We start from the raw sequence: 18,152 nt of genomic DNA, 5'->3' as shown, positions 1-18,152 counted from the left end.
TATCCTAAAAGAGCTTCAATATTTTGAATGGAGTAGAATAGAAGAGACTGTTTCAGTTGGAAGGGACGTACAATGGTCATCCAGTCCAACTGCCTGACCACTTCAGGGCTGACCAAAAGTTAAAGCAGATGTTCCCAATGCCTTTTCAACACTGACACGCTTGGGCCCTCACCCACCTCTCTAGGGAGCTTGTTCCAACATTTGACCCACTCCTCTGGGAAATAAATGCTTCCTAATGTCCAGTCTGAACCTCCCCTGGTGCAGCTTCAAAGCTGATCATCTTTTCAGTTGTCAAGATGACCTGTAGTAATTCTGAGAACTGGATTTTCAGACACTGGTTTCTGAATGGTATATAATTCAGATGACTGAACAGCTACAGATGTTTCATAGCACAGCTAGCTCAAGTAATCTGGCCTTGAGGTCTTGTCTTCTGAGTCTGCTCATTTTGGGTGATAGAAGGCAGTAAACAGTGGCACAGGAGCAGCGTAGGTTGTTTTGCAGGTGTGGTTGGGTGTTCTCACTACATCACCACAACTTCAGTGCCTCTTTAGGCTGGGTGTGAAGTGCCACTCCTCAAACTATTTTTTTTTTTTTAAGAGTTTGGCAGCTGAGCCAAGTGCAAAATTTGAATAACAGCTTGAGCTGACTACAGAAGGGCCCAGACTGAAGACTGATTCATGGGCAGCATTAAAACAAGAAGCTTTGCTGAAGGATGGTTTGATAATGTGCCCATTACTTTCTAGGGTTTTAAATGAGAATTGATTTGTGGTTTTTATCTGCTAATATTAAGGCCATTTATTCATTTAGATTATGCTCATTTGCCAACAAACTGTATTTTTCATTTTTGTCTCTTGCACTGAGGAGTGCTTTCAAGATTAGTTTAAGAATAAATCACAAATCTTGCTTCTGGTTAGTATGCCAGTGATAAGCAGCATTATTAGTGCTATTAATTACATGGTGTTTGCTGGCACTCACATTCCCCATCACTTAGTCATGTAGCTTTCTGTAAAGTTCTCCTGTTGGAGTCCATGGGGCTACCCACATACAAACCCAAAAGCACGTGTCTGTTGCATGATTGAAGTCTTAGATGGGTTTATATTGCTATTTGTTATTTATATGCCATTACAAGCTCACATGCCCTGCCTTTTCTTCTCACCAGATCACATAAATATTTCCTGTGCCTTTCAAATGAAGCAAATTCCTTTTTTTTTCTTTTTTAAAGAGAAATATGAAGTACTTATCATTGATGCTATGAACTTTTCTTGTCTTCAATTTTCATGTTGATCTGGGACATCTGGAGATAAACCACTGAAATCTTAAATATAGAACATGTTCTAATAACATTTTCTTTTTCTCTGTTCATTTTCCCTAACATATGCCAAGGCATTTGCAATGACTAACCAAATTCTGGTGGAAAAGTCAGTCGTTGGCTGGAAGGAGATAGAGTATGAAGTTGTGAGAGATGCTGCTGATAACTGTATTGCTGTCTGCAATATGGAGAACGTTGATGCTATGGGAGTCCACACAGGTAGGCTTGGGCACAGAGTGGCTCAGGGGAAAGGACTTGTTAATTTATTTGTGCAGTGCCCTTCTGCCTGCTGTTATTGACATAGTTTTGTGATAAGTGGGCTCTAGCAATACTCTTCAGGTCTTGAATACAGGCAGCTGGTATGTGAAAGATACTGTTAGGCTAAGCCAATCGCTGTGATCCCATTTTCCATAAGATTGCCTGGCATCTCCAGCTCTGGGCTTCTAACTGTCTGTGCTTTTTGTCAGCTGTGCAGCAGGGATTTGGATGTCTGTGGTTACTTCACTATTAGCAGTGGGCTAGAAAAGGAAGTGACCAGTGTGGCTAGAATTTACTGCAGCTAAGCTGCTTCTCATTTTCCTTCTCTGCTACCTTGTGACGAACAGGAGATTCTGTTGTAGTGGCTCCAAGCCAGACACTCTCTAATGAGGAATTTCAGATGCTGAGGGATCGTGCCATCAAAGTTGTCCGGCATTTGGGCATCGTGGGAGAGTGTAATATCCAGTTTGCTCTGCATCCAGCTTCCCTGGAGTACTATGTCATTGAAGTTAATGCCAGACTCTCGAGGAGTTCAGCTTTGGCCTCCAAGGCAACGGGGTAAGTTTATTTTAAAACCCAAATATACTGCAGAACAAACGAATAAACAAAAACTGAGGGGGAAGAACAGAAAGAGAGAATTACGATAAGGAACTTGGATCGATGTGGTAGTTAAATATGTAAGTGACAGCTGTGAGGAAGAAGACTTCCTGCAGCTGCTCTCCATGCAGTTAAGACAAGGAGGCACAGGCTTGATTTGCAACAAGGAAGACTGAAGTTGGCTGATAGGGAGAACTCTGGAGTGGTCAGGTCAGTAAGGTGCACATTTCTGCACGGAAAGCTTCTAAGAGCAGTTCTTGTCAGCATCTGCTAGGGTTGACCCTTGGAGAGTTGGGCCTGCTGGGAGATGGAAGAAAGGGTTAGTGAGCCCTCCAGGTCCACTCCAACCTGCTGGTGCTTTTACTACAAATGGAAGAACTCCCAGGAGGGGTGTGTGGGGAGCCTGATAGCCATCCTTACATAGCATATCCACTGTATCCATATGTTGGCTGCAAATCATCTCTGGGACCCAGAGGACACAGTTATTAATGAGCTGTCTGTCAGATTGATGCAAATGGTATTGCTAGCTGCCTTTGTTTTGTTGGCTAATCATAAACTAATCAAGATAAGGATGGCCAGAGCAGGCTGTTTAAAAATTGGCTTCATAATTGCACTTTGCAGATGCTGTTGAGAGGCACAAATTAATCTCCAATTTTGTAGTTCTCAACAACTCTTGTAGTTGTTGTAGTGCCATGGCAGACTGGAAATAAGCCATGATGTTGGACAGTGGGCGTTTGATTGTTTTCTTTTTGGATGACAGACTTGCAACAAACATATCTTTTTGTGTGGTCTCACTCTGGATGTGACAGATGCTTAAAATGGTGGCTTTGTGGTAATAAAACAAGTCCCAGATCCAGGTAGGAAGATCTACAATGTGTCATGGTAGGAAGCTGGACAGGCCCTGCTGTGCTTGAGCACAGTAACCTCCCGTTGTGTTGAGGAGGGAAAATCACCTCACATCTCTTTAATTTGATCTACTCCTGGGACTTGCAAAAGCAAATTACTTCCCACTCTACTGTTCTGTACTTCTCCTCTATGACAGGTATCCTTTAGCATTCATTGCTGCCAAAATTGCCTTGGGGATCCCGTTGCCAGAAATCAAGAACGTGGTGACAGGTAAAACGTCTGCCTGCTTTGAGCCCAGCCTGGATTATGTTGTTACCAAGATACCCCGCTGGGACTTGGACCGTTTTCAGCATACGTCCAACCAGATTGGAACCTCCATGAAGAGTGTGGGAGAGGTGAGTGCAAGACTCTCCCCTTCTATTCCACCACTTGGGAAAGTCACTTCTCTTTCTTGGAAACCCTCAGAATATCTATCTTCAGAGACCTAATGGCTTTTGAATATACTTATTTAGCTAAATGATTTTTATCCAATACCATAATTCATTGAAATGAGTCAGGAGTATACTCTTGGATATCACAGTGGATTCATAAATGGTTTGACTCCTAAGGGAAGAGACCGCTCTGGACCACCTGAGGTTGACTTCATTCTTAACACTCATTACAGGACTCTCAGAGTTATTTTTTATTTGGGGTTCTGTAGTGGTGGTGAATTAGAGTATAACTGCAAGAGTTGTAGACTGTGAAGATTTTCAGTGATGCTGGTGAGCCACAGCTCTCAGTTGTTTCTACAGTTATTTGTCCTCCCTGTTAAAACCATGTGTCAAATCTCAGCCTACTTCTGGTTTTGCAATCCAAGCACAACCTGTAAACCTGCTCTGGAGTTTTTACTTCTCTTAGTGATTAAGTCTCTTGCATCTGGAACGTGACAGTGTGGCTTTTAAACCCTCATTTTAAGGTGTCTGGGACAATAACAGCATTTTCAGACCATATTTTAAGAGGAGAGAAATGAAGCAACATGGGTAAATTACCCACTTAATTAGTTAATTACATATCAGCTACTAAAGCAAAATAATTAATTGTGTAGTTTTTCAGCTGCTTTTTTTTTTCTAATGCTTTTCAAGTAGCTATTTTGTTAAATTATTTTGACATACGAGACCTTCCTAACATCAATTCTACCTTGCTCAGACAACAAGTCTTCCTAACAACAGGAAGGATTAATTAGAACTTCATTTTCCGGTGGCAGTTTTTGCTTTTAATGGCAATGAGGTTTGTTTTCTCCTCAGTGAGTTGATGCTTACTGATACTAACCCTCTCTGCTTAGGGGTTTTTGGACTGTTCTTTGGAGCTGGGGTTCCTAAATACAGTTGCCTCATGCACCATCACCTGTAGACACTTCCTGGCTATACACATTTGCAGGAGGAAGTGTCAAGTCCTTCCAGTGGTCATATACCACAGAAGCAGAACTGCAGGAACCCACTGACCTTCTCAAGGCAGGATGCAGGGTAATGGAAGAGGGGAGATGGAGGAAGAGGCAGTGCTCCAGCTGTGCAGGTCTGTGACTGCTGGGGGGTCAACAGAAGCGGGATGGAGAAGCTGAAGAGGTGCAGTTTGCAGCAGGTGGAGGTACTCAGCAAAAACATTCATCTCTGGGACCTCTGCGTAGGAGAAAGTGTCTGTGAAGCAAAGAGCTTCTTGCTGTTTTGTCTCTGCCGGTATGGCAGAGCTGTCTCCCTAGGCCTGAACCCAAAGCCGGGTAGCAGCACCTCCTGCATTTTGGTTAATGGAACAGTCTGGCCTGACCTGGTTTTTCCTGAGCTCTGGTGTGCTGGGCACTGCCTCTGGAGCTGTGAGAAAAGAGAGAACAATGTTATTTTTTTCTTTGACAGTTTTCAACATTGTATTTGAGAAGATTTTTATGCTGTTAGGGTTTCACTGCGCTGGGAAATAAAAATGTAGAAATTTGAGAAGGGGCTCTGTTACCTCATAGATTTCCACAGGGAAAAGCTTGTTTTCTTATTAGGTGTGATGTCAAGATTGAAGGAGGGAAACCCCAGTGCTGCTATGCCAAGGAAGAGTAATCCTTTAAGAGAGCTCTCACAGGGGAGAGTCATTGTTAAATGTAATTTAAAGGAAGAGAGCAGATTTCTTCTGAACCTTAGAATTCCCACTGTGACTTTCTATCTCTAACAGGTTGTTAAACAGGAGTATACTTCTGTGTTACTACAACCATGCTGTTGCGTAACACTTCACTCTACTAAAGTGCTTCAAAGCACTTTCCAGAGGAGAGCAGAGGCTTCCTGTGCTTCACAGACAGGGAGATGACAGCAGTCACTCATATGAAACTTCCTGTTGATAATATTGGCAGAGTCAGGCCTAGCAGTGGGACTCCCATAGCTCAGTCAGCTCTGTCTGTCCTAAAGCCAGCAGGCCTGTCTCTGGGAGGAGGTCTGTAATCTTTCTGTATGTCCATCTTTGTGATCTAAACCTGTACTTGTGTCTTATTCAGGGGGTAGCTGGATGGCAGCTCCCCATAGCTGATGTGGAAGTGCTCTCTGTTACAGGTCATGGCTATCGGACGCACTTTTGAAGAGAGCTTCCAAAAGGCCCTCAGAATGTGCCACCCATCTGTAGATGGCTTCAGTTCACGTCTGCCCATGAGTAAAGCCTGGCCAGCCGTTGTAGATCTCCAGAAGGAACTCTCTGAGCCGTCCAGCACGCGAATATATGCAATAGCCAAGGTAACAAAAGATAGAAAGCCCTTGACCTATGTCCCTTGGATTATAGCTACCAGACTGGATCAGCTGAGGCAACAAATTCTTCACCTCCTTACTTCTCTGTGTCAAGCGCACTGGGACTACCTTGTATAGGATCCATGCTGCTGAAGAACAGATATTCTCTATCACATGTAATTTCCTCAGCAGAACAAAATAGCTGGGTGGGCATATTGACATCTGCATCTTCTGTATTCAGGGTATGTCTTTGCCTTTCAGTACAATTTTAGCCAACACTCATTGCATGCAGCAGGAGGGGCCAGTGTCGTGGCACTTCAGCTTGTAGCTGAGTGTTGGTGGAGACCTGGATCGCCCTTTGCTTGTTCCTATAATGTAATTGTTTGATAAATCTTGGCTAATGTTCAGCCCTGATTTACGGTAGTGTAAGTGTCAAAGTTGGCCAGTTTTGCAGATTACTATTAATTTATAGGAAAGGAGGAAGGAAAAAATGAAGATCCTTTTGAGAAATGAAACAAAGGACGATAAAGAATCGCAAGCTGCAGTCTGTGAGAGCAGTCTTTATGCAGTTGCTGCACTGATATGGGCTTGAAATAGGAAAAAAAAAAAAGAATTAAAACTCTGTGTTAAATTGAGCCTACAGGAAATCCCCTCTTCTTTGAAATAGGCTTGACTTCCCCTAGCATTCTTTTAACCCCTTCTTTTAACCAGGCAGATCACTTCATCTTTCAAGGTGTCTGGGTAATGGTGGGTGTTATTATAATGGGAGCTAGGGTGTGAAATTATTTCCTCCTTTAGCTCCATGGCGTTTGCCTCTGTGTGTCACATGGTAAATGTGGAGTTAGGTACTTGACAAGGTAGGTGCAATTTCTAAAACACTTTGGTTTTGCTGTGGCTAACTTGTCCATTTGTCCATACCCGCTATGAAGAGGAGGGGACAGCTGTCTTCCATAGATCAAACTTACCTGTTGGTGTTTTTTTTTTAAGATTGCAAATCTTACTGGCAGGGAATGCACAGTTCCTATTTTTTTGTGCCCCTGACTTGGTGCAGTGTAGTCTTTTAAGCCCTTTGTGCATGTGTTAGATACATCTCCCTGCACCCTCCACATGTATGGGGTATGGGGGGGTGAGGCTGAGCTGGATTTGCACAAAGATTTTCACACAGCTGTCCCTCTTATAGATGGCCTGAAAGAAAAGCACAAGGTGTTCTATGAATGTGAGGCTTGTCCAACGGTTGACTCTTACTCTGCAAGCTGGAGAAATGTGTGTCTTCATAAGTGTAGCACATCTTTCAGCAGCTGTGCTTGGTCTTTATTATAGCTTTCTCTTGTGACTGAAAAAAAAAAATCTTGCTTCCCATCTCTTTGAGTGGCTCAGACAGCTTTTGTGAAAGGTTAATCTTGGCCCCGTGTTAACACAGGGGATCTGGGGAGATGAAGGTGAGTTTGGGCACCACTGAACACTCTGGGTGTTCCCAGCTGGTGGCATTTTCACTGGGAGCTGTTGAAAAAAGCAAGATCAAAGTCTTAATCCCTCCCTATGAAGAGCTGCCTCTGCCTGACACGGTGCACTAATTCGTCCCCGTTAATAACTGAGGCAAGCAGCATCAGCGAGAGGCTCTCCTGGCAGCTGGGGCTGCCCGCCTGCAAATCCCTTTCCAGCTTGCTGACATTTAAAAGCCAACAGTTAGTCCCCGTTAGCTGTCAGCTTTGTTTGAAACAGGATGGAGCTTCCTTGTATGTCTTCTCCTCCCTCCCATGATCCACTAATCAATTCTCCAAAGCTTTTTTTTTTCTTTGTCTTCTCTTTTCTTTGTTGCATGACGAAAACAGTAACTGTTCAGGTGAAAGGGAAGGGAGTTCGGCTGCCATTCAGATCTATTGCTGCTGTAATGGGACTCTCCTTGTAATGTAAAAGAAGTTAAAGAGAAAGGCTGAAGTAGATGAGACTTGCTCCTTGGAGAGAGTGGCCAAGTGCTGCAAGGATGTCGCTGCCTGATGAGCAGGGCTACTTAGGTTGTAGAAGATCTCTTGGGGGCACTCTTAGGGTTTGTATATGAATGACTTCAGAAGACTTATGCTGTGGATTCTATCCACTGTTTCAAATCAGAGCCCTGGTCACCTAGTGTGCACACTACATGTGTGTTGGTTTGCCTATGTGCTCCTGTCCATGCAGCTAAATACTTCCATTAGTGAGGAGCAGGGATGGGACTGAAGGAACAAGGGTCCCAGCTGTAGAGACAGCACGGGCAGCTGAGCTGCCTTCCATTGCTTGGCCTGGAGATCAGGCCTGCTCCCTGACTCATGGTGTGAAGGCTGTCCTATAAACACCTTGGCTTCCTAGTGTAGGGCCAGTGTCTACTGGATAGGATGTTCTTGAAGGTGAGCAGGGCTCTAAAGTCATGTTGTATTGCTGTGGCTTCCTCTCTGTTCTTCCACCGTGTGTTTAGTCTGTATTCTTTCATGTAGGTTTGAAAAGAGTAAAGCCTTGGGGGTGCTGTCGAGGGCCCCTGATCAAGTCCTACAGGGATTTTCTGCCTGGAAACCTGATTTATCCCTGTAGTGTGGTGATTTGGGAGCAAGAACTGTCTGCAAACTCATTCTTCTCTCTCAGTCTTCATGTGTAAGCCACAGGGATGAAGATGGTGTTTTTTTCTTTGCCCTTCCTCTGATTAAAGAAGTTAATGTTTTTTTCAGTTTGATTTTTTTTCAGTTTCCCTTGAAGATCCCTAGGACTTTTAAATATAAAAGTGCCATAAGCAGATGAAGTCTATGTGGTCATGCTACCTGTGTGTGTGGTGCCTAGGGAGCATTGACTAAAGATAGGAGATCCTCAAGGCATGCGAGTGCACGTGTTTTGTGAAGATAGATGGGCAGAAGAAAGACCTGCTCACGTCCCAGTGATGTGGCAGTGCGACCTCACTCTCCAAGTACGAAGGAATTGGGATGGGAGGGACCTTATACCAATATTAGACCCAGAAACGTGTGCCAAGACCAGCCTTGTTGTTGCCAGTGCTAAGGGACCACAGTGGTGGCCTCAGGCTTCTCTTTGCAGGCCTTTGTAAGAGCAGGAGCCAAGCGGCAGCTGAAGGCTCCGCACGTGAGTGACTGGTTACTCTGGAGGAGCAAAATGAGCGTGGGTGATGTTCACCTGTCAGCAGCTCACTACTTCTCAGGACAAGAGAATAATTGTGAGGGAGACCTGGGCAAGCTGCCTGGAAACCCTTTAGAAAAGGTGGAAGGTGACCATCAGTATTTTGCAGCACGTGGTGAGGGCTGTTACCCATCTCTCATGAATGCGGGTGGTGCCTTCCTGGAGCACAGCACCGAGGTGACCTTGTGCATTTCTCTCAGCTGGCATAAAGTCCCCACAGCACAGTGCTGAAGCCTGCAGCGATGGTGCAATGTTCTCTCCCCAGCCTGATAACTTGGAGGAATAATATCGGGGTGTGTAGGCCAGACTCATTCCTGGATGAATTTGGGAGTTTTATTCAGTGGTGTTGCTCTGGCTTTGTTCCAGGGATGCTTCCCTGCAAGAAAACAATTAAGCATGGTAAGAAATTAATGAACCTGATTACTTCATCTCAGCAAAAGTACTGTGCTGGTGTTTTCATTATGGTTGATTATAGTTGTTTCACCCAGAGAGTGAGACGCACTGGTGAGACCCAAGAAATATCAGTGATAGAAAATACAACTGCAAAGTATTGATACATCTGCCCCCCAATAAACTCATATATTCCTTAGTGTACGCCTCTGAAATCTTTTTTTAATACTTAGTGTCCTGTAAAACATTGTTGCTTGAATAGTAACTCTGTGGGATTCCTTTTTACTCCTTGGTTGCAAGTAGTTTGATAAAAATAAAATAAAAAATTTAAAAAGCTCCATCAAGACAATGCAGGGGAATTTGAATCATCATGATATTAACTTGAGATACAGAGAGAGAAGCCTGAGCTACACTGTAGCTGCAGTGTTGTCACCCAGGACTGGCCTTTCCCTTGCTTTGGGGGTATTCTAAGGCTGTATGTTCTGATTGAGCCTTGTATTTCAAGGGTAAATCAAGATTTGTGCTCCAAAGCAAGGAGTCTCCCACAGCTGAGACGCTGGGCCTTGCTGTGTAAGGTCTGCAGGTGGGAGGCTGGCCGTGGGTCTGAGATCTCGGCAGCGTGAGTGGTCAGGGTGTGGGTGTTGGCCCTGGCACTGCCGCCTCAATGTGCCTGGACCTGTGGCTCGTACTCAGTGGCTGCCAGGCTTTGTCATCAGTTTAAGTCGGGCTCCTGGCTCTGTGAATAGCAAAGTATCTCTCTAGCTCAATTAGAAGCCAGCTTTTGGTACCAAAGCATGTACAGAAGTGGCTGGTGCCTCCCTACACTGCTTAAGGGGCACATTTTCTGTTGCTGTGGGAGGTAGCATCCTGGGGTGGACAAACCTTTGACTTGTCCAGCTTAGTCTGCAGTACCTTTTATGTCTTTATGCTATATAGTTTCTGCTACCTATTTGCAGACTAAATCAGTATTTGGGAAGCATGTATTAAAGGGGTTGTTTGGTGCTGTCCTATTTTTGGCAGGCCTTGGGTAACGAAGTCCCGGTGGATGTCATCCACAAACTCACAGCCATTGACAGATGGTTCCTGTACAAGATGCGCAGCATTGTGAACATGGAAAAGATCCTGAAGGAAGTGAACAGGTAAGAAAAAGCCAACAGTCTTGTCCTAGGACACAGTGGTGCTTCTTGTACACGCTTCTACTGGGAAACCTGTGGTAAGCCCTGAGCACAGATGTAGTCAATGCTGATTGATAGGCTTATTTCAGTGCTTGGAGTAAGCAGTGTTGTCTTAAAACCCAGTTCACTGCCTCACCTGGACAGAGGAAATTGCTAAGAACACTCTTTTTGGTAAAAGAGCTTCTTTGAATGCTTAGGCATCTTGGCTGTTCTCAGGAGTTTTAGGAGTTCTGGTTTATTTTGGAAAATCCTCACTGTGTCTCAGGATAAGGCTGGGAATGTGGATGGCCTGCAACAAATAACACCAGGCTGCATCTAGGACTGAGTTAGCCATCAAACACAGAGCTTGTCCTGACTTACTACTCCAGAGGGTCAAATACACTGCATTTTTTTTCTGGCCTGGCCAATTAATTTTTAAGCTTTTCTGCCTTGCTGTGACCATGCAGTATGTGTTGCTTTTATACTGCACTTTCAAACATCTATAATTCCAGATGTATTTAAGTATAAATCTTCTTCCTTTTTCAAGAAAAATTACTTTCTACAACTAAGCAGGTAAGATAGCAGTAAATTAAAGCGCTGAGCTGTATTTCAGTTCCAGTCTCTTGCTGACTTGAGCTTTCCCTTCGTGGTTTACGAGGCTGGGAGAACCTTCTTGCCGAGTTATTAGCCGTGTGTTGGCCAGCTTTTTTGCTCGAGGTACCCGGTGTGTTAACCAGTTCCACCACATGATGGCACTGGGAGCGCAGCGTAGCCAGTACATCACCAAGGCCCTACTTGGTTCATTTGCTGTGATTTCTGCTTCCTTGACCAGCTGCACACTTTTAATTGAGCAGCTTTTGCTCTCCCGTGCCCCCCGGAACAAGCTGGATCTGGAGCTAAACAAAAGTAAATGTGGAGGGAGATGTCGAAGAGGAGTAGCTCGATTATTTACAGAAATCTATTGTTTGGCTGCACAAGTTTTTTGCCCTCTAACATCCGTGTCATGATGCATTTGTCTCAAGTGCCTTAAATATATATGTGCAACTCTGGAGAAAGAAAAACAATATATTCAGAATCGGTCTGATTTCCTTTCTGTTGGAACGGCATGTTCTGGAATGATGCACTTGGGAGCCCAGAAGCTGGCCCCATCTTCAGCTGGTATAAATCCAGTGTCACTCCACAGAGGCTAGTTGTGCCAAACTGGCCTATATCACTGAGGCTGCTTTATCACCCAGTTGCCTGCAGTGTGTGGCAGGTGATAATGCTACTAGTTCTGTGATCATCCCACACAGTTTTTCATCCTGCTGGTGACTGGGCAGCAGGCTGTACAGGAGGCCTGCTGCAGAGCAGAAGCCCCTTTGCAGTGTCCAGTGTGCACTCCTATCGTACACAACCGAAGTGGTGTCCCTTTTGGGTGGACTCATGCAATTCAACTCAGATCACAGATGGTGTAAATTGACTTGGTCTCATTCACTTACCAGTGGAGGTTTTCACTCCACTTTCATTACAAAACATTCCCAGGAGAACTGTCTTACCTCACAGCCTGCCCTGGAGGGAGGGGATGGACCATTTGGCTGCAGTATGTTGAAGACACGCTGGCACAAAGGCAAAGAGCCAGGGAAAAACACTTCTGACCTGAACAAAGAGGCAAGTCCAGTGAGCCACGTCAGGAAACGTCTCTGCGGTAGCCGAGGGAAAGCTAATTGAGTGATGCAAATGAGACTTGGCACACGTGCTCTTCCTGCAGCCAGCTGTTTCCAGTCCCTGCCATGCCTGGCATGAGTTTCACCTGGGTTACAGGATTATTTCCAACTGCACAGAATGAGCTGTGACACTGTCATTGCTTTAAATCTTTCTGTTGTTGAAATACAGGTACCAGAAATAGTTGCCCTGTTCCCAGGCACTGTTGCTTAGTCAAAATTATCCCTTCCTTCTTGTCTCTGGATTGCTTTGGGGGTTCTTTGACATCCTATGAGTCTGTGATTCTTTGCAGTGAGTTTTTTGATCCAGTTGGAGTAACATCTCTGCCAAGAGTCTTGATTTGGGCCCTGCAGAGCTGTTGTGGAGACTACTAACAAGGAGGTGGTCTCTGCCAAGAGGAAATCTAGAGCTAGAACAAGTGGATGTGACTGCCAGACAGGGAGGGGGGATCAGAGGCAGGTGGAGGCCTGTGTGAGCAGTTCAGCAAGCAGCGTTGGCACACCACAAGCTGCCAGGCATCCTTGCCACGTGCAGTGATTCAGAGGTGAGCAGAAGGCCTCACTGGTTAATGCATCTTCCCATGCTTGAAAGGTTGTATGGGATGATGTTAAGGGGAAGAAAAACCTTTCTGACCTATAAATATTTGTCCGTTCTCAGTGGTGTGCAGGCAAGGCCAGCCATTTGCAAAGGCACCAGAGACTGGGATGGGCACCCCCTGCCTCATCTATGTTTGTCCCAGCAAAATTCTTTCCAAAGAATGTTTGACGTGGTGCTGGTGAGACTGTAGTTTTTGTCATGTTGCAGCAATGTTTCCACACAGACATGGAAAGAGCAAGCACCATCCCATGCTGCTAGCCCATGAATGGTGGTGTATAGAGCAGCAGCAGTGGAGTAGGATATGCTGTTATCAGGAAATTTTTTCCCTAGATTAGGTCTTGCCTGTCCTGTCAGAGAAAGTGGAGGGGAAGGGCCTGGAGTGACCCCACTGACTGTTCATCACACTTACAGCTAGTGAAGGAGGTGGAAATTTGAACGGGCCATGTCTTGCTGTCTGAGGCAGTGAGGAGTGAGATGTGCCTGTAAGACCAGGGTTATGGGCCCAGTCTAGAGCAAGTTAGATTTGCAGTAGAGTCCAGTAACACCATCATCCCCAAGAACATAGCTGAAGCCTAGACTTTGAAGTAACATATGGTGTGTTAGACTCAAGACACTAGTGGCCTGAGTGCAAGGGAATCCTTTGGAATTTCAATATCTTCAGCTGTCAACAGTGAGTATTTGCTTGTGTGTGGCCACAGTTGTTTGTATCTGTTCTTGATTTTGTGATTCCTGAGAACTGTGGCTGTAGGGAAGGAGAATGTATGACAAATGCCATTAAATACAGGCAAGGAGGTAGACAGCTATGGTGAAATCACCACTGCTGCCCAAGTGACCAGGGGATGAAAGCCTGAAAATCAGTAGGACTTGTGCTCCTAAGTCGCTTAGGCATCTAGGTAGCACTTGAACCTGAAACCAGTTGTATTTGCCATTACTTGGGAGCTCTCAGGGATGAGGGAAAAGGAGAGGTAGTGAGGTCAAGTTCGATGCAGAGGAAAATATGAATAAGACCCAGGGAAGATTGGACCATCTTGCAACAGGCAAAAGTGTGAACATATTGTCCAAAGAGGAATGTTTTGATATTGATAAAAGGCTGTAAAGTAGAACTCAATGAGAAAAGAGAAGGATGAAAATGCCCAGTTTTGCATTTGAGGAGCACAGTGTAGAGACAGTAAGCTTGCCCAGAGTCTCAAAGACAATCTGGCAGAGCAGTGAACTGAACTCTGCCTTCTTAAATCTCAGTTTTTCAAATTAACCTTAATGAAATCAGCAGATCTTCTGTTTGGTGGATACCAAACTAGCCAGCCTGCTAGCAGTGGGAAATGATGGCACCAATCAAGTTTTGATAACTTTATACTTTGGAGGAGAATGTGTCCTTGCTCTGTGGGCACTGAGTGAAAACGCCTCCTGGTCTGTGATTTGTTTGGAAGGGATAAGTGCAGAGCTGATTATTGTTCTTGTTGTTCCTAAAGAGACATGGGTTAATAGAGAGGGAAGCAGAAAAAAGCAAGAGGATGCAGGCCCACTTCAGCCCAGCATTTGTAGCCAGGTGCTCTGTTCATTGGCCCACGGAAGAAGGTGTTTGTTGCAAGTTCCTTCTCGAAGCTCCTGCCTTTGGGTCTGCAAAAGGTGTGCTTTGAAAGCTGCTTGCTGGAAGCATGACTTGATTTCAAAACATGACTGTGGTGGAGCAGCCACAGAAGTACAGGTGCTGGAATTGTAACCCAGCTCCAGCAGGTGACCTGGGAAACAGCACAGGGAGGCAGGATCAGACAGACCATCAATAACCTGTGCTCTTCCACAGTGGCTGCTGCACACCAGCTCTTCTCCAAAGCAGTGTTCTGCTGACTAGTGTGCTTTTGGGACAGGTCAGAGAACATAAGTCAGACCTTGTGTGGGTAGAAAGCAGAGCAGGTCCAGTGACAGGAGGAGCTGTCACTAACATGTTTGTAGTACTCATTTTTAACTAACTGGCAAGATTACTTTTGTCTTCTTTGTGAACTGTGGGGCAGGGAAGACTCTGGAACAACTTAGGAAATTCAGTACACAAGGAGTATATATGAGCAGCTCTTCAGCACTGTTGTTTGTGGTTTGTGTGAATCTAACATAAGATACTTTCTATTTCTCTTACAGAGCCGTTGCTAATAATTTCACAGCTGTATTTTCTTTCAAAGCATCTGTATATTTATAAAAACACAATATGCATTTCTTTCCTTTGATACAGAGGATATACAGGCATTGCCCTTTAAAAGCCCTTGGGGAATCTCTGTAACCACTATCTACAGTACCAGAGGCAGAGGAATCTGTACCAGGGCATGCCAGCAAAGACCTCAAAACTGTCTTTTACTGGGGATGGAAAATAAGCTTTGAGGAAGCCTCTATGACCCATTTTTGGGCTGTGCTTTGGTGTGAGCTGCTGCTTCAGTGCATCACTCAATCCTAGGTGTGAGTCATTTAGGTCTTAGGGCGCAGTGTGAGGTTCATGTTACTTAAATCAAGATGTCCACAATGAGATTTATTAGCCCAGGGACCTGAACATTAAAGATGCAGAGCGCTGGAGTGATAGTTGTTTGGTGAGCGAGATTTGGTTTACAGCTCCTGCTTCCCTGCATGCTCCTTTGACAGCTTTTTGTCAGTCATCTTGTGAGTTTTTCAGGAGGGGAAAAACGGTAACGATCTGTCTCTGTTAGAAGAGAAGCAGGGAGAGAATTTATACACCGATCTCATTACTTTAATTGTAGCGTGTTCAAGATCTTGTAAAACATCAGGAGCAATGAAGGAAGCCACAAGGAGCATTGAAGCAGGGTAGGACAGTGACGAAAAGTGGAAGAATATGGCTTTGTATATAATTCAGCCTGAAATCAAGTAGGTTTTTGAAACCACTGAGAAAGGAAGAGCTCTCTCAGGACTAGACATTAGGCATCTTGGTTCCAGTGCTTCTTGCTTTCAGTCTGCTTTGCTTGCTATAGCTGAACTGTAGTCTGGGCTTAAACCCATCTCCTCCACATTTAGGAGAAGTTGAGTTCAAGACTGGTGGGGTGAGCCAGAGTGTCCTCATCTTTGCAGCTCCTGTGTGCGTGGCCAAGCCACATGGGTAGCTGCTGAGATACAGCAGAGGTGACTTGGAGGGTGAGCCTGTGGGCTTGCAGTGCTGGTGTTAACTGACACAATAGCTGTGTCCCAAATGCCCCCAGCTCAGGCTTTGGCCTCAGCTCACAAAATATTCCTGATCCTTTTGATCAAGACCCATTAATACACATCTAAGTAATATGTGGATGGGCATAAACTTGACAAAATACCTAAAATGAAGCAAAGTCTGATTTGGGAGACAAGTGGTGCTTCCCATATCTAGCTGGCACGTTTATTTAGCATCACTCCTGAACTGGTGGATCAGATGAAAGGCGGTCAAGTGGAAGAGAGGGCTGTGATGAAGCGAGCAGGCTCTCCTGATAATTGCAATGCTGCCAGTGTTTCTCCAGGCGCTTAATAGATTTCCCCAGGTCCTCTGTGCCAGGTGAAAATTTCCTCATTAAGGGGAATTTATTTCATTTCCTTTTATCGTTTATTATTGAAGAAGTGAGAGGATGGAGTCCCAAAGATGACAGGCTGGAATTTTAAACAAAAAGCAACAACAAATCAACACTGGAAGCTGAAATGGAAGCACAAACAAGGTTTGTATTGTTTATAAACTGCAAAATGTGCAGGGGACTTTAGCTTTCACAAGAAGTGAACAGCCACTACATGATTCTGGCAGTGTGCAAAAGTCTAATGGTTTGGTTTTGAAGCTCTCAAACTTCTGACTGTCATTTTGCTAAAGGCGAATGTTAGGAAAAAGGAGCATTATAGGAATCTGGAATCACAGCCACTTAGTCTTCCCTCGTTTCAGAACTGATAATGATCCAGTGAGGGAGTTTAATCTTTGGAAGTCTTTTTGCTCTGTGTTTGAAAAGTAAGCGATGTTCCAGAGGAAAGCAGGAGACAGGGATGTAGGACTGGGTCATGTGTTTGGGAATAGCCAGAACTCAGCGTTTTTTTCTTCCCTTTTTAGTGCTTGATTTCTGGTGAGCTCTTGGAAGGGTTATTTGCACTCAAGCATTCAAAGAGATCAGCCCAATTCTGCTCTAGTGTCTCCAGCATGTCTAAAGGGCTGCCTATGAGCAAAGGTGGTGGCAATGCTGGATCTTAAAAATCATCATCCCTTAACCTCTGCATGTCTCGGTTTTGCTGTCTGTAAGATAAGCATCACCCTAACATACTGTTTGCATGTTTATTTATATTCTTTCCATGAAAGCTGAAATATAAATGCTAAAAATTACCCTTATTAGTAAATGGAAATCATCCAGGCGTGAAGATGTGTGCCCAGTATGTGCAGAGAGGCAGCCTGATTTCTGTACCAGTGCTAAGGGTTTGCAGCTCTCTGATCCCATTCCCTTTTAACGTGGTGGACCAATTCTGCTGGCTTACTTCTTCTGGATATGCCTCCAAATGCCTGGGAGCTGCCTCAGAGGCTTTTGGCAGTTTCTCCTCTCGTGGCAGGGTCTGGTTTCAAGTGCTGGGGAAGCAGCACAGCTGGGTGTTTTAACTCTTGCCAATTTTCTGTGACAACATTAAATGGCAAAATGATGTCCCCAGGGCTGGGTTGTCACTTCTAACCTTTCCTGCCTCATGGTGGTGGGCTGGGTGTGCTTCCTCCATATCAAGCTGCCTGCGTGGCCGTGAGAAATGAGAAAACCCTTTCTGACTAGGTGCTGCTTGAATAGAACTTCCTACCACATCTTTCTTATTAGCCATTGAAACACTACATTTCTAACACTCTTACATTCACATTCAAAGCTACAGCTCTTATCTTTTCTTTATCATGCATTGGGAGTAGCAGAAGAAAAAAAATGTACAGTTTCATTTCCCCTTCAGGTACTCAGCTTTTTTCTTGTACACTGGTTATCCTGTACAAAGCTGGTTGCCTTTTTGCATGGATTAGTAAGTGTCCTAATCTAATTTAAGCTGCTAGCCCAAGGCAAATGAATCATGTTGCCAAATAATCACTGCTTCTTTTCTACTCATCCTGCTGGGGGGATGACAATGAATTATATTGGTATAATGAGATACAAAAACCTGAATTGAAACAAGCTGCAAATGAAGGCAATTTTCTTTCTCTGTCAGTAATCAAATGACAGCCAGCTATGTGTGTTTCTGAGGCAGAAGGGAGGAAGAGCAAGGGAGTAAACTGCACTGAAACAGGCTCATTTTCTTGGGGTCATCAGGTCTGCTCACTCATACTTAGGGAATGCTGAATCTGGGAGACAAAGCTAATGTGGCTGCATTCTTAATAGCTGGCAATGGCTAGCTTTTTTTTTTTTTTTTTTTTTTATGTTGTTTTTTTTTTTTTTTTTTTTTTTTTTTTTTGCTAGAGAATTGGCAGGT

General features: G+C 44.5%; 1 protein-coding gene across 1 annotated transcript in view; it reads left to right on the top strand.

Moving 5' to 3' along the window:
* The window catches only part of CPS1 (carbamoyl-phosphate synthase 1, mitochondrial), a gene marked incomplete at its 5' end in the record, with an annotated part of 78,752 nt that overhangs the window by 20,850 nt on the left and 39,750 nt on the right, over positions 1 to 18,152 (top strand). Inside the window, 5 exons of the mRNA XM_008939234.1 lie at positions 1,384 to 1,528; positions 1,915 to 2,125; positions 3,207 to 3,405; positions 5,572 to 5,748; positions 10,303 to 10,421. Coding sequence (XP_008937482.1) covers positions 1,384 to 1,528; positions 1,915 to 2,125; positions 3,207 to 3,405; positions 5,572 to 5,748; positions 10,303 to 10,421 — 851 coding nt within the window. The remainder of the gene's footprint in view (positions 1 to 1,383; positions 1,529 to 1,914; positions 2,126 to 3,206; positions 3,406 to 5,571; positions 5,749 to 10,302; positions 10,422 to 18,152) is intronic.

The sequence above is a fragment of the Merops nubicus genome, unplaced genomic scaffold (genome assembly GCF_000691845.1).
Source record: "Merops nubicus isolate BGI_N331 unplaced genomic scaffold, ASM69184v1 scaffold13044, whole genome shotgun sequence".
NCBI lineage: Eukaryota > Metazoa > Chordata > Aves > Coraciiformes > Meropidae > Merops > Merops nubicus.
Note: the sequence above shows the minus strand (reverse complement) of the source record. Positions and strands in the feature narration are given on the sequence as shown.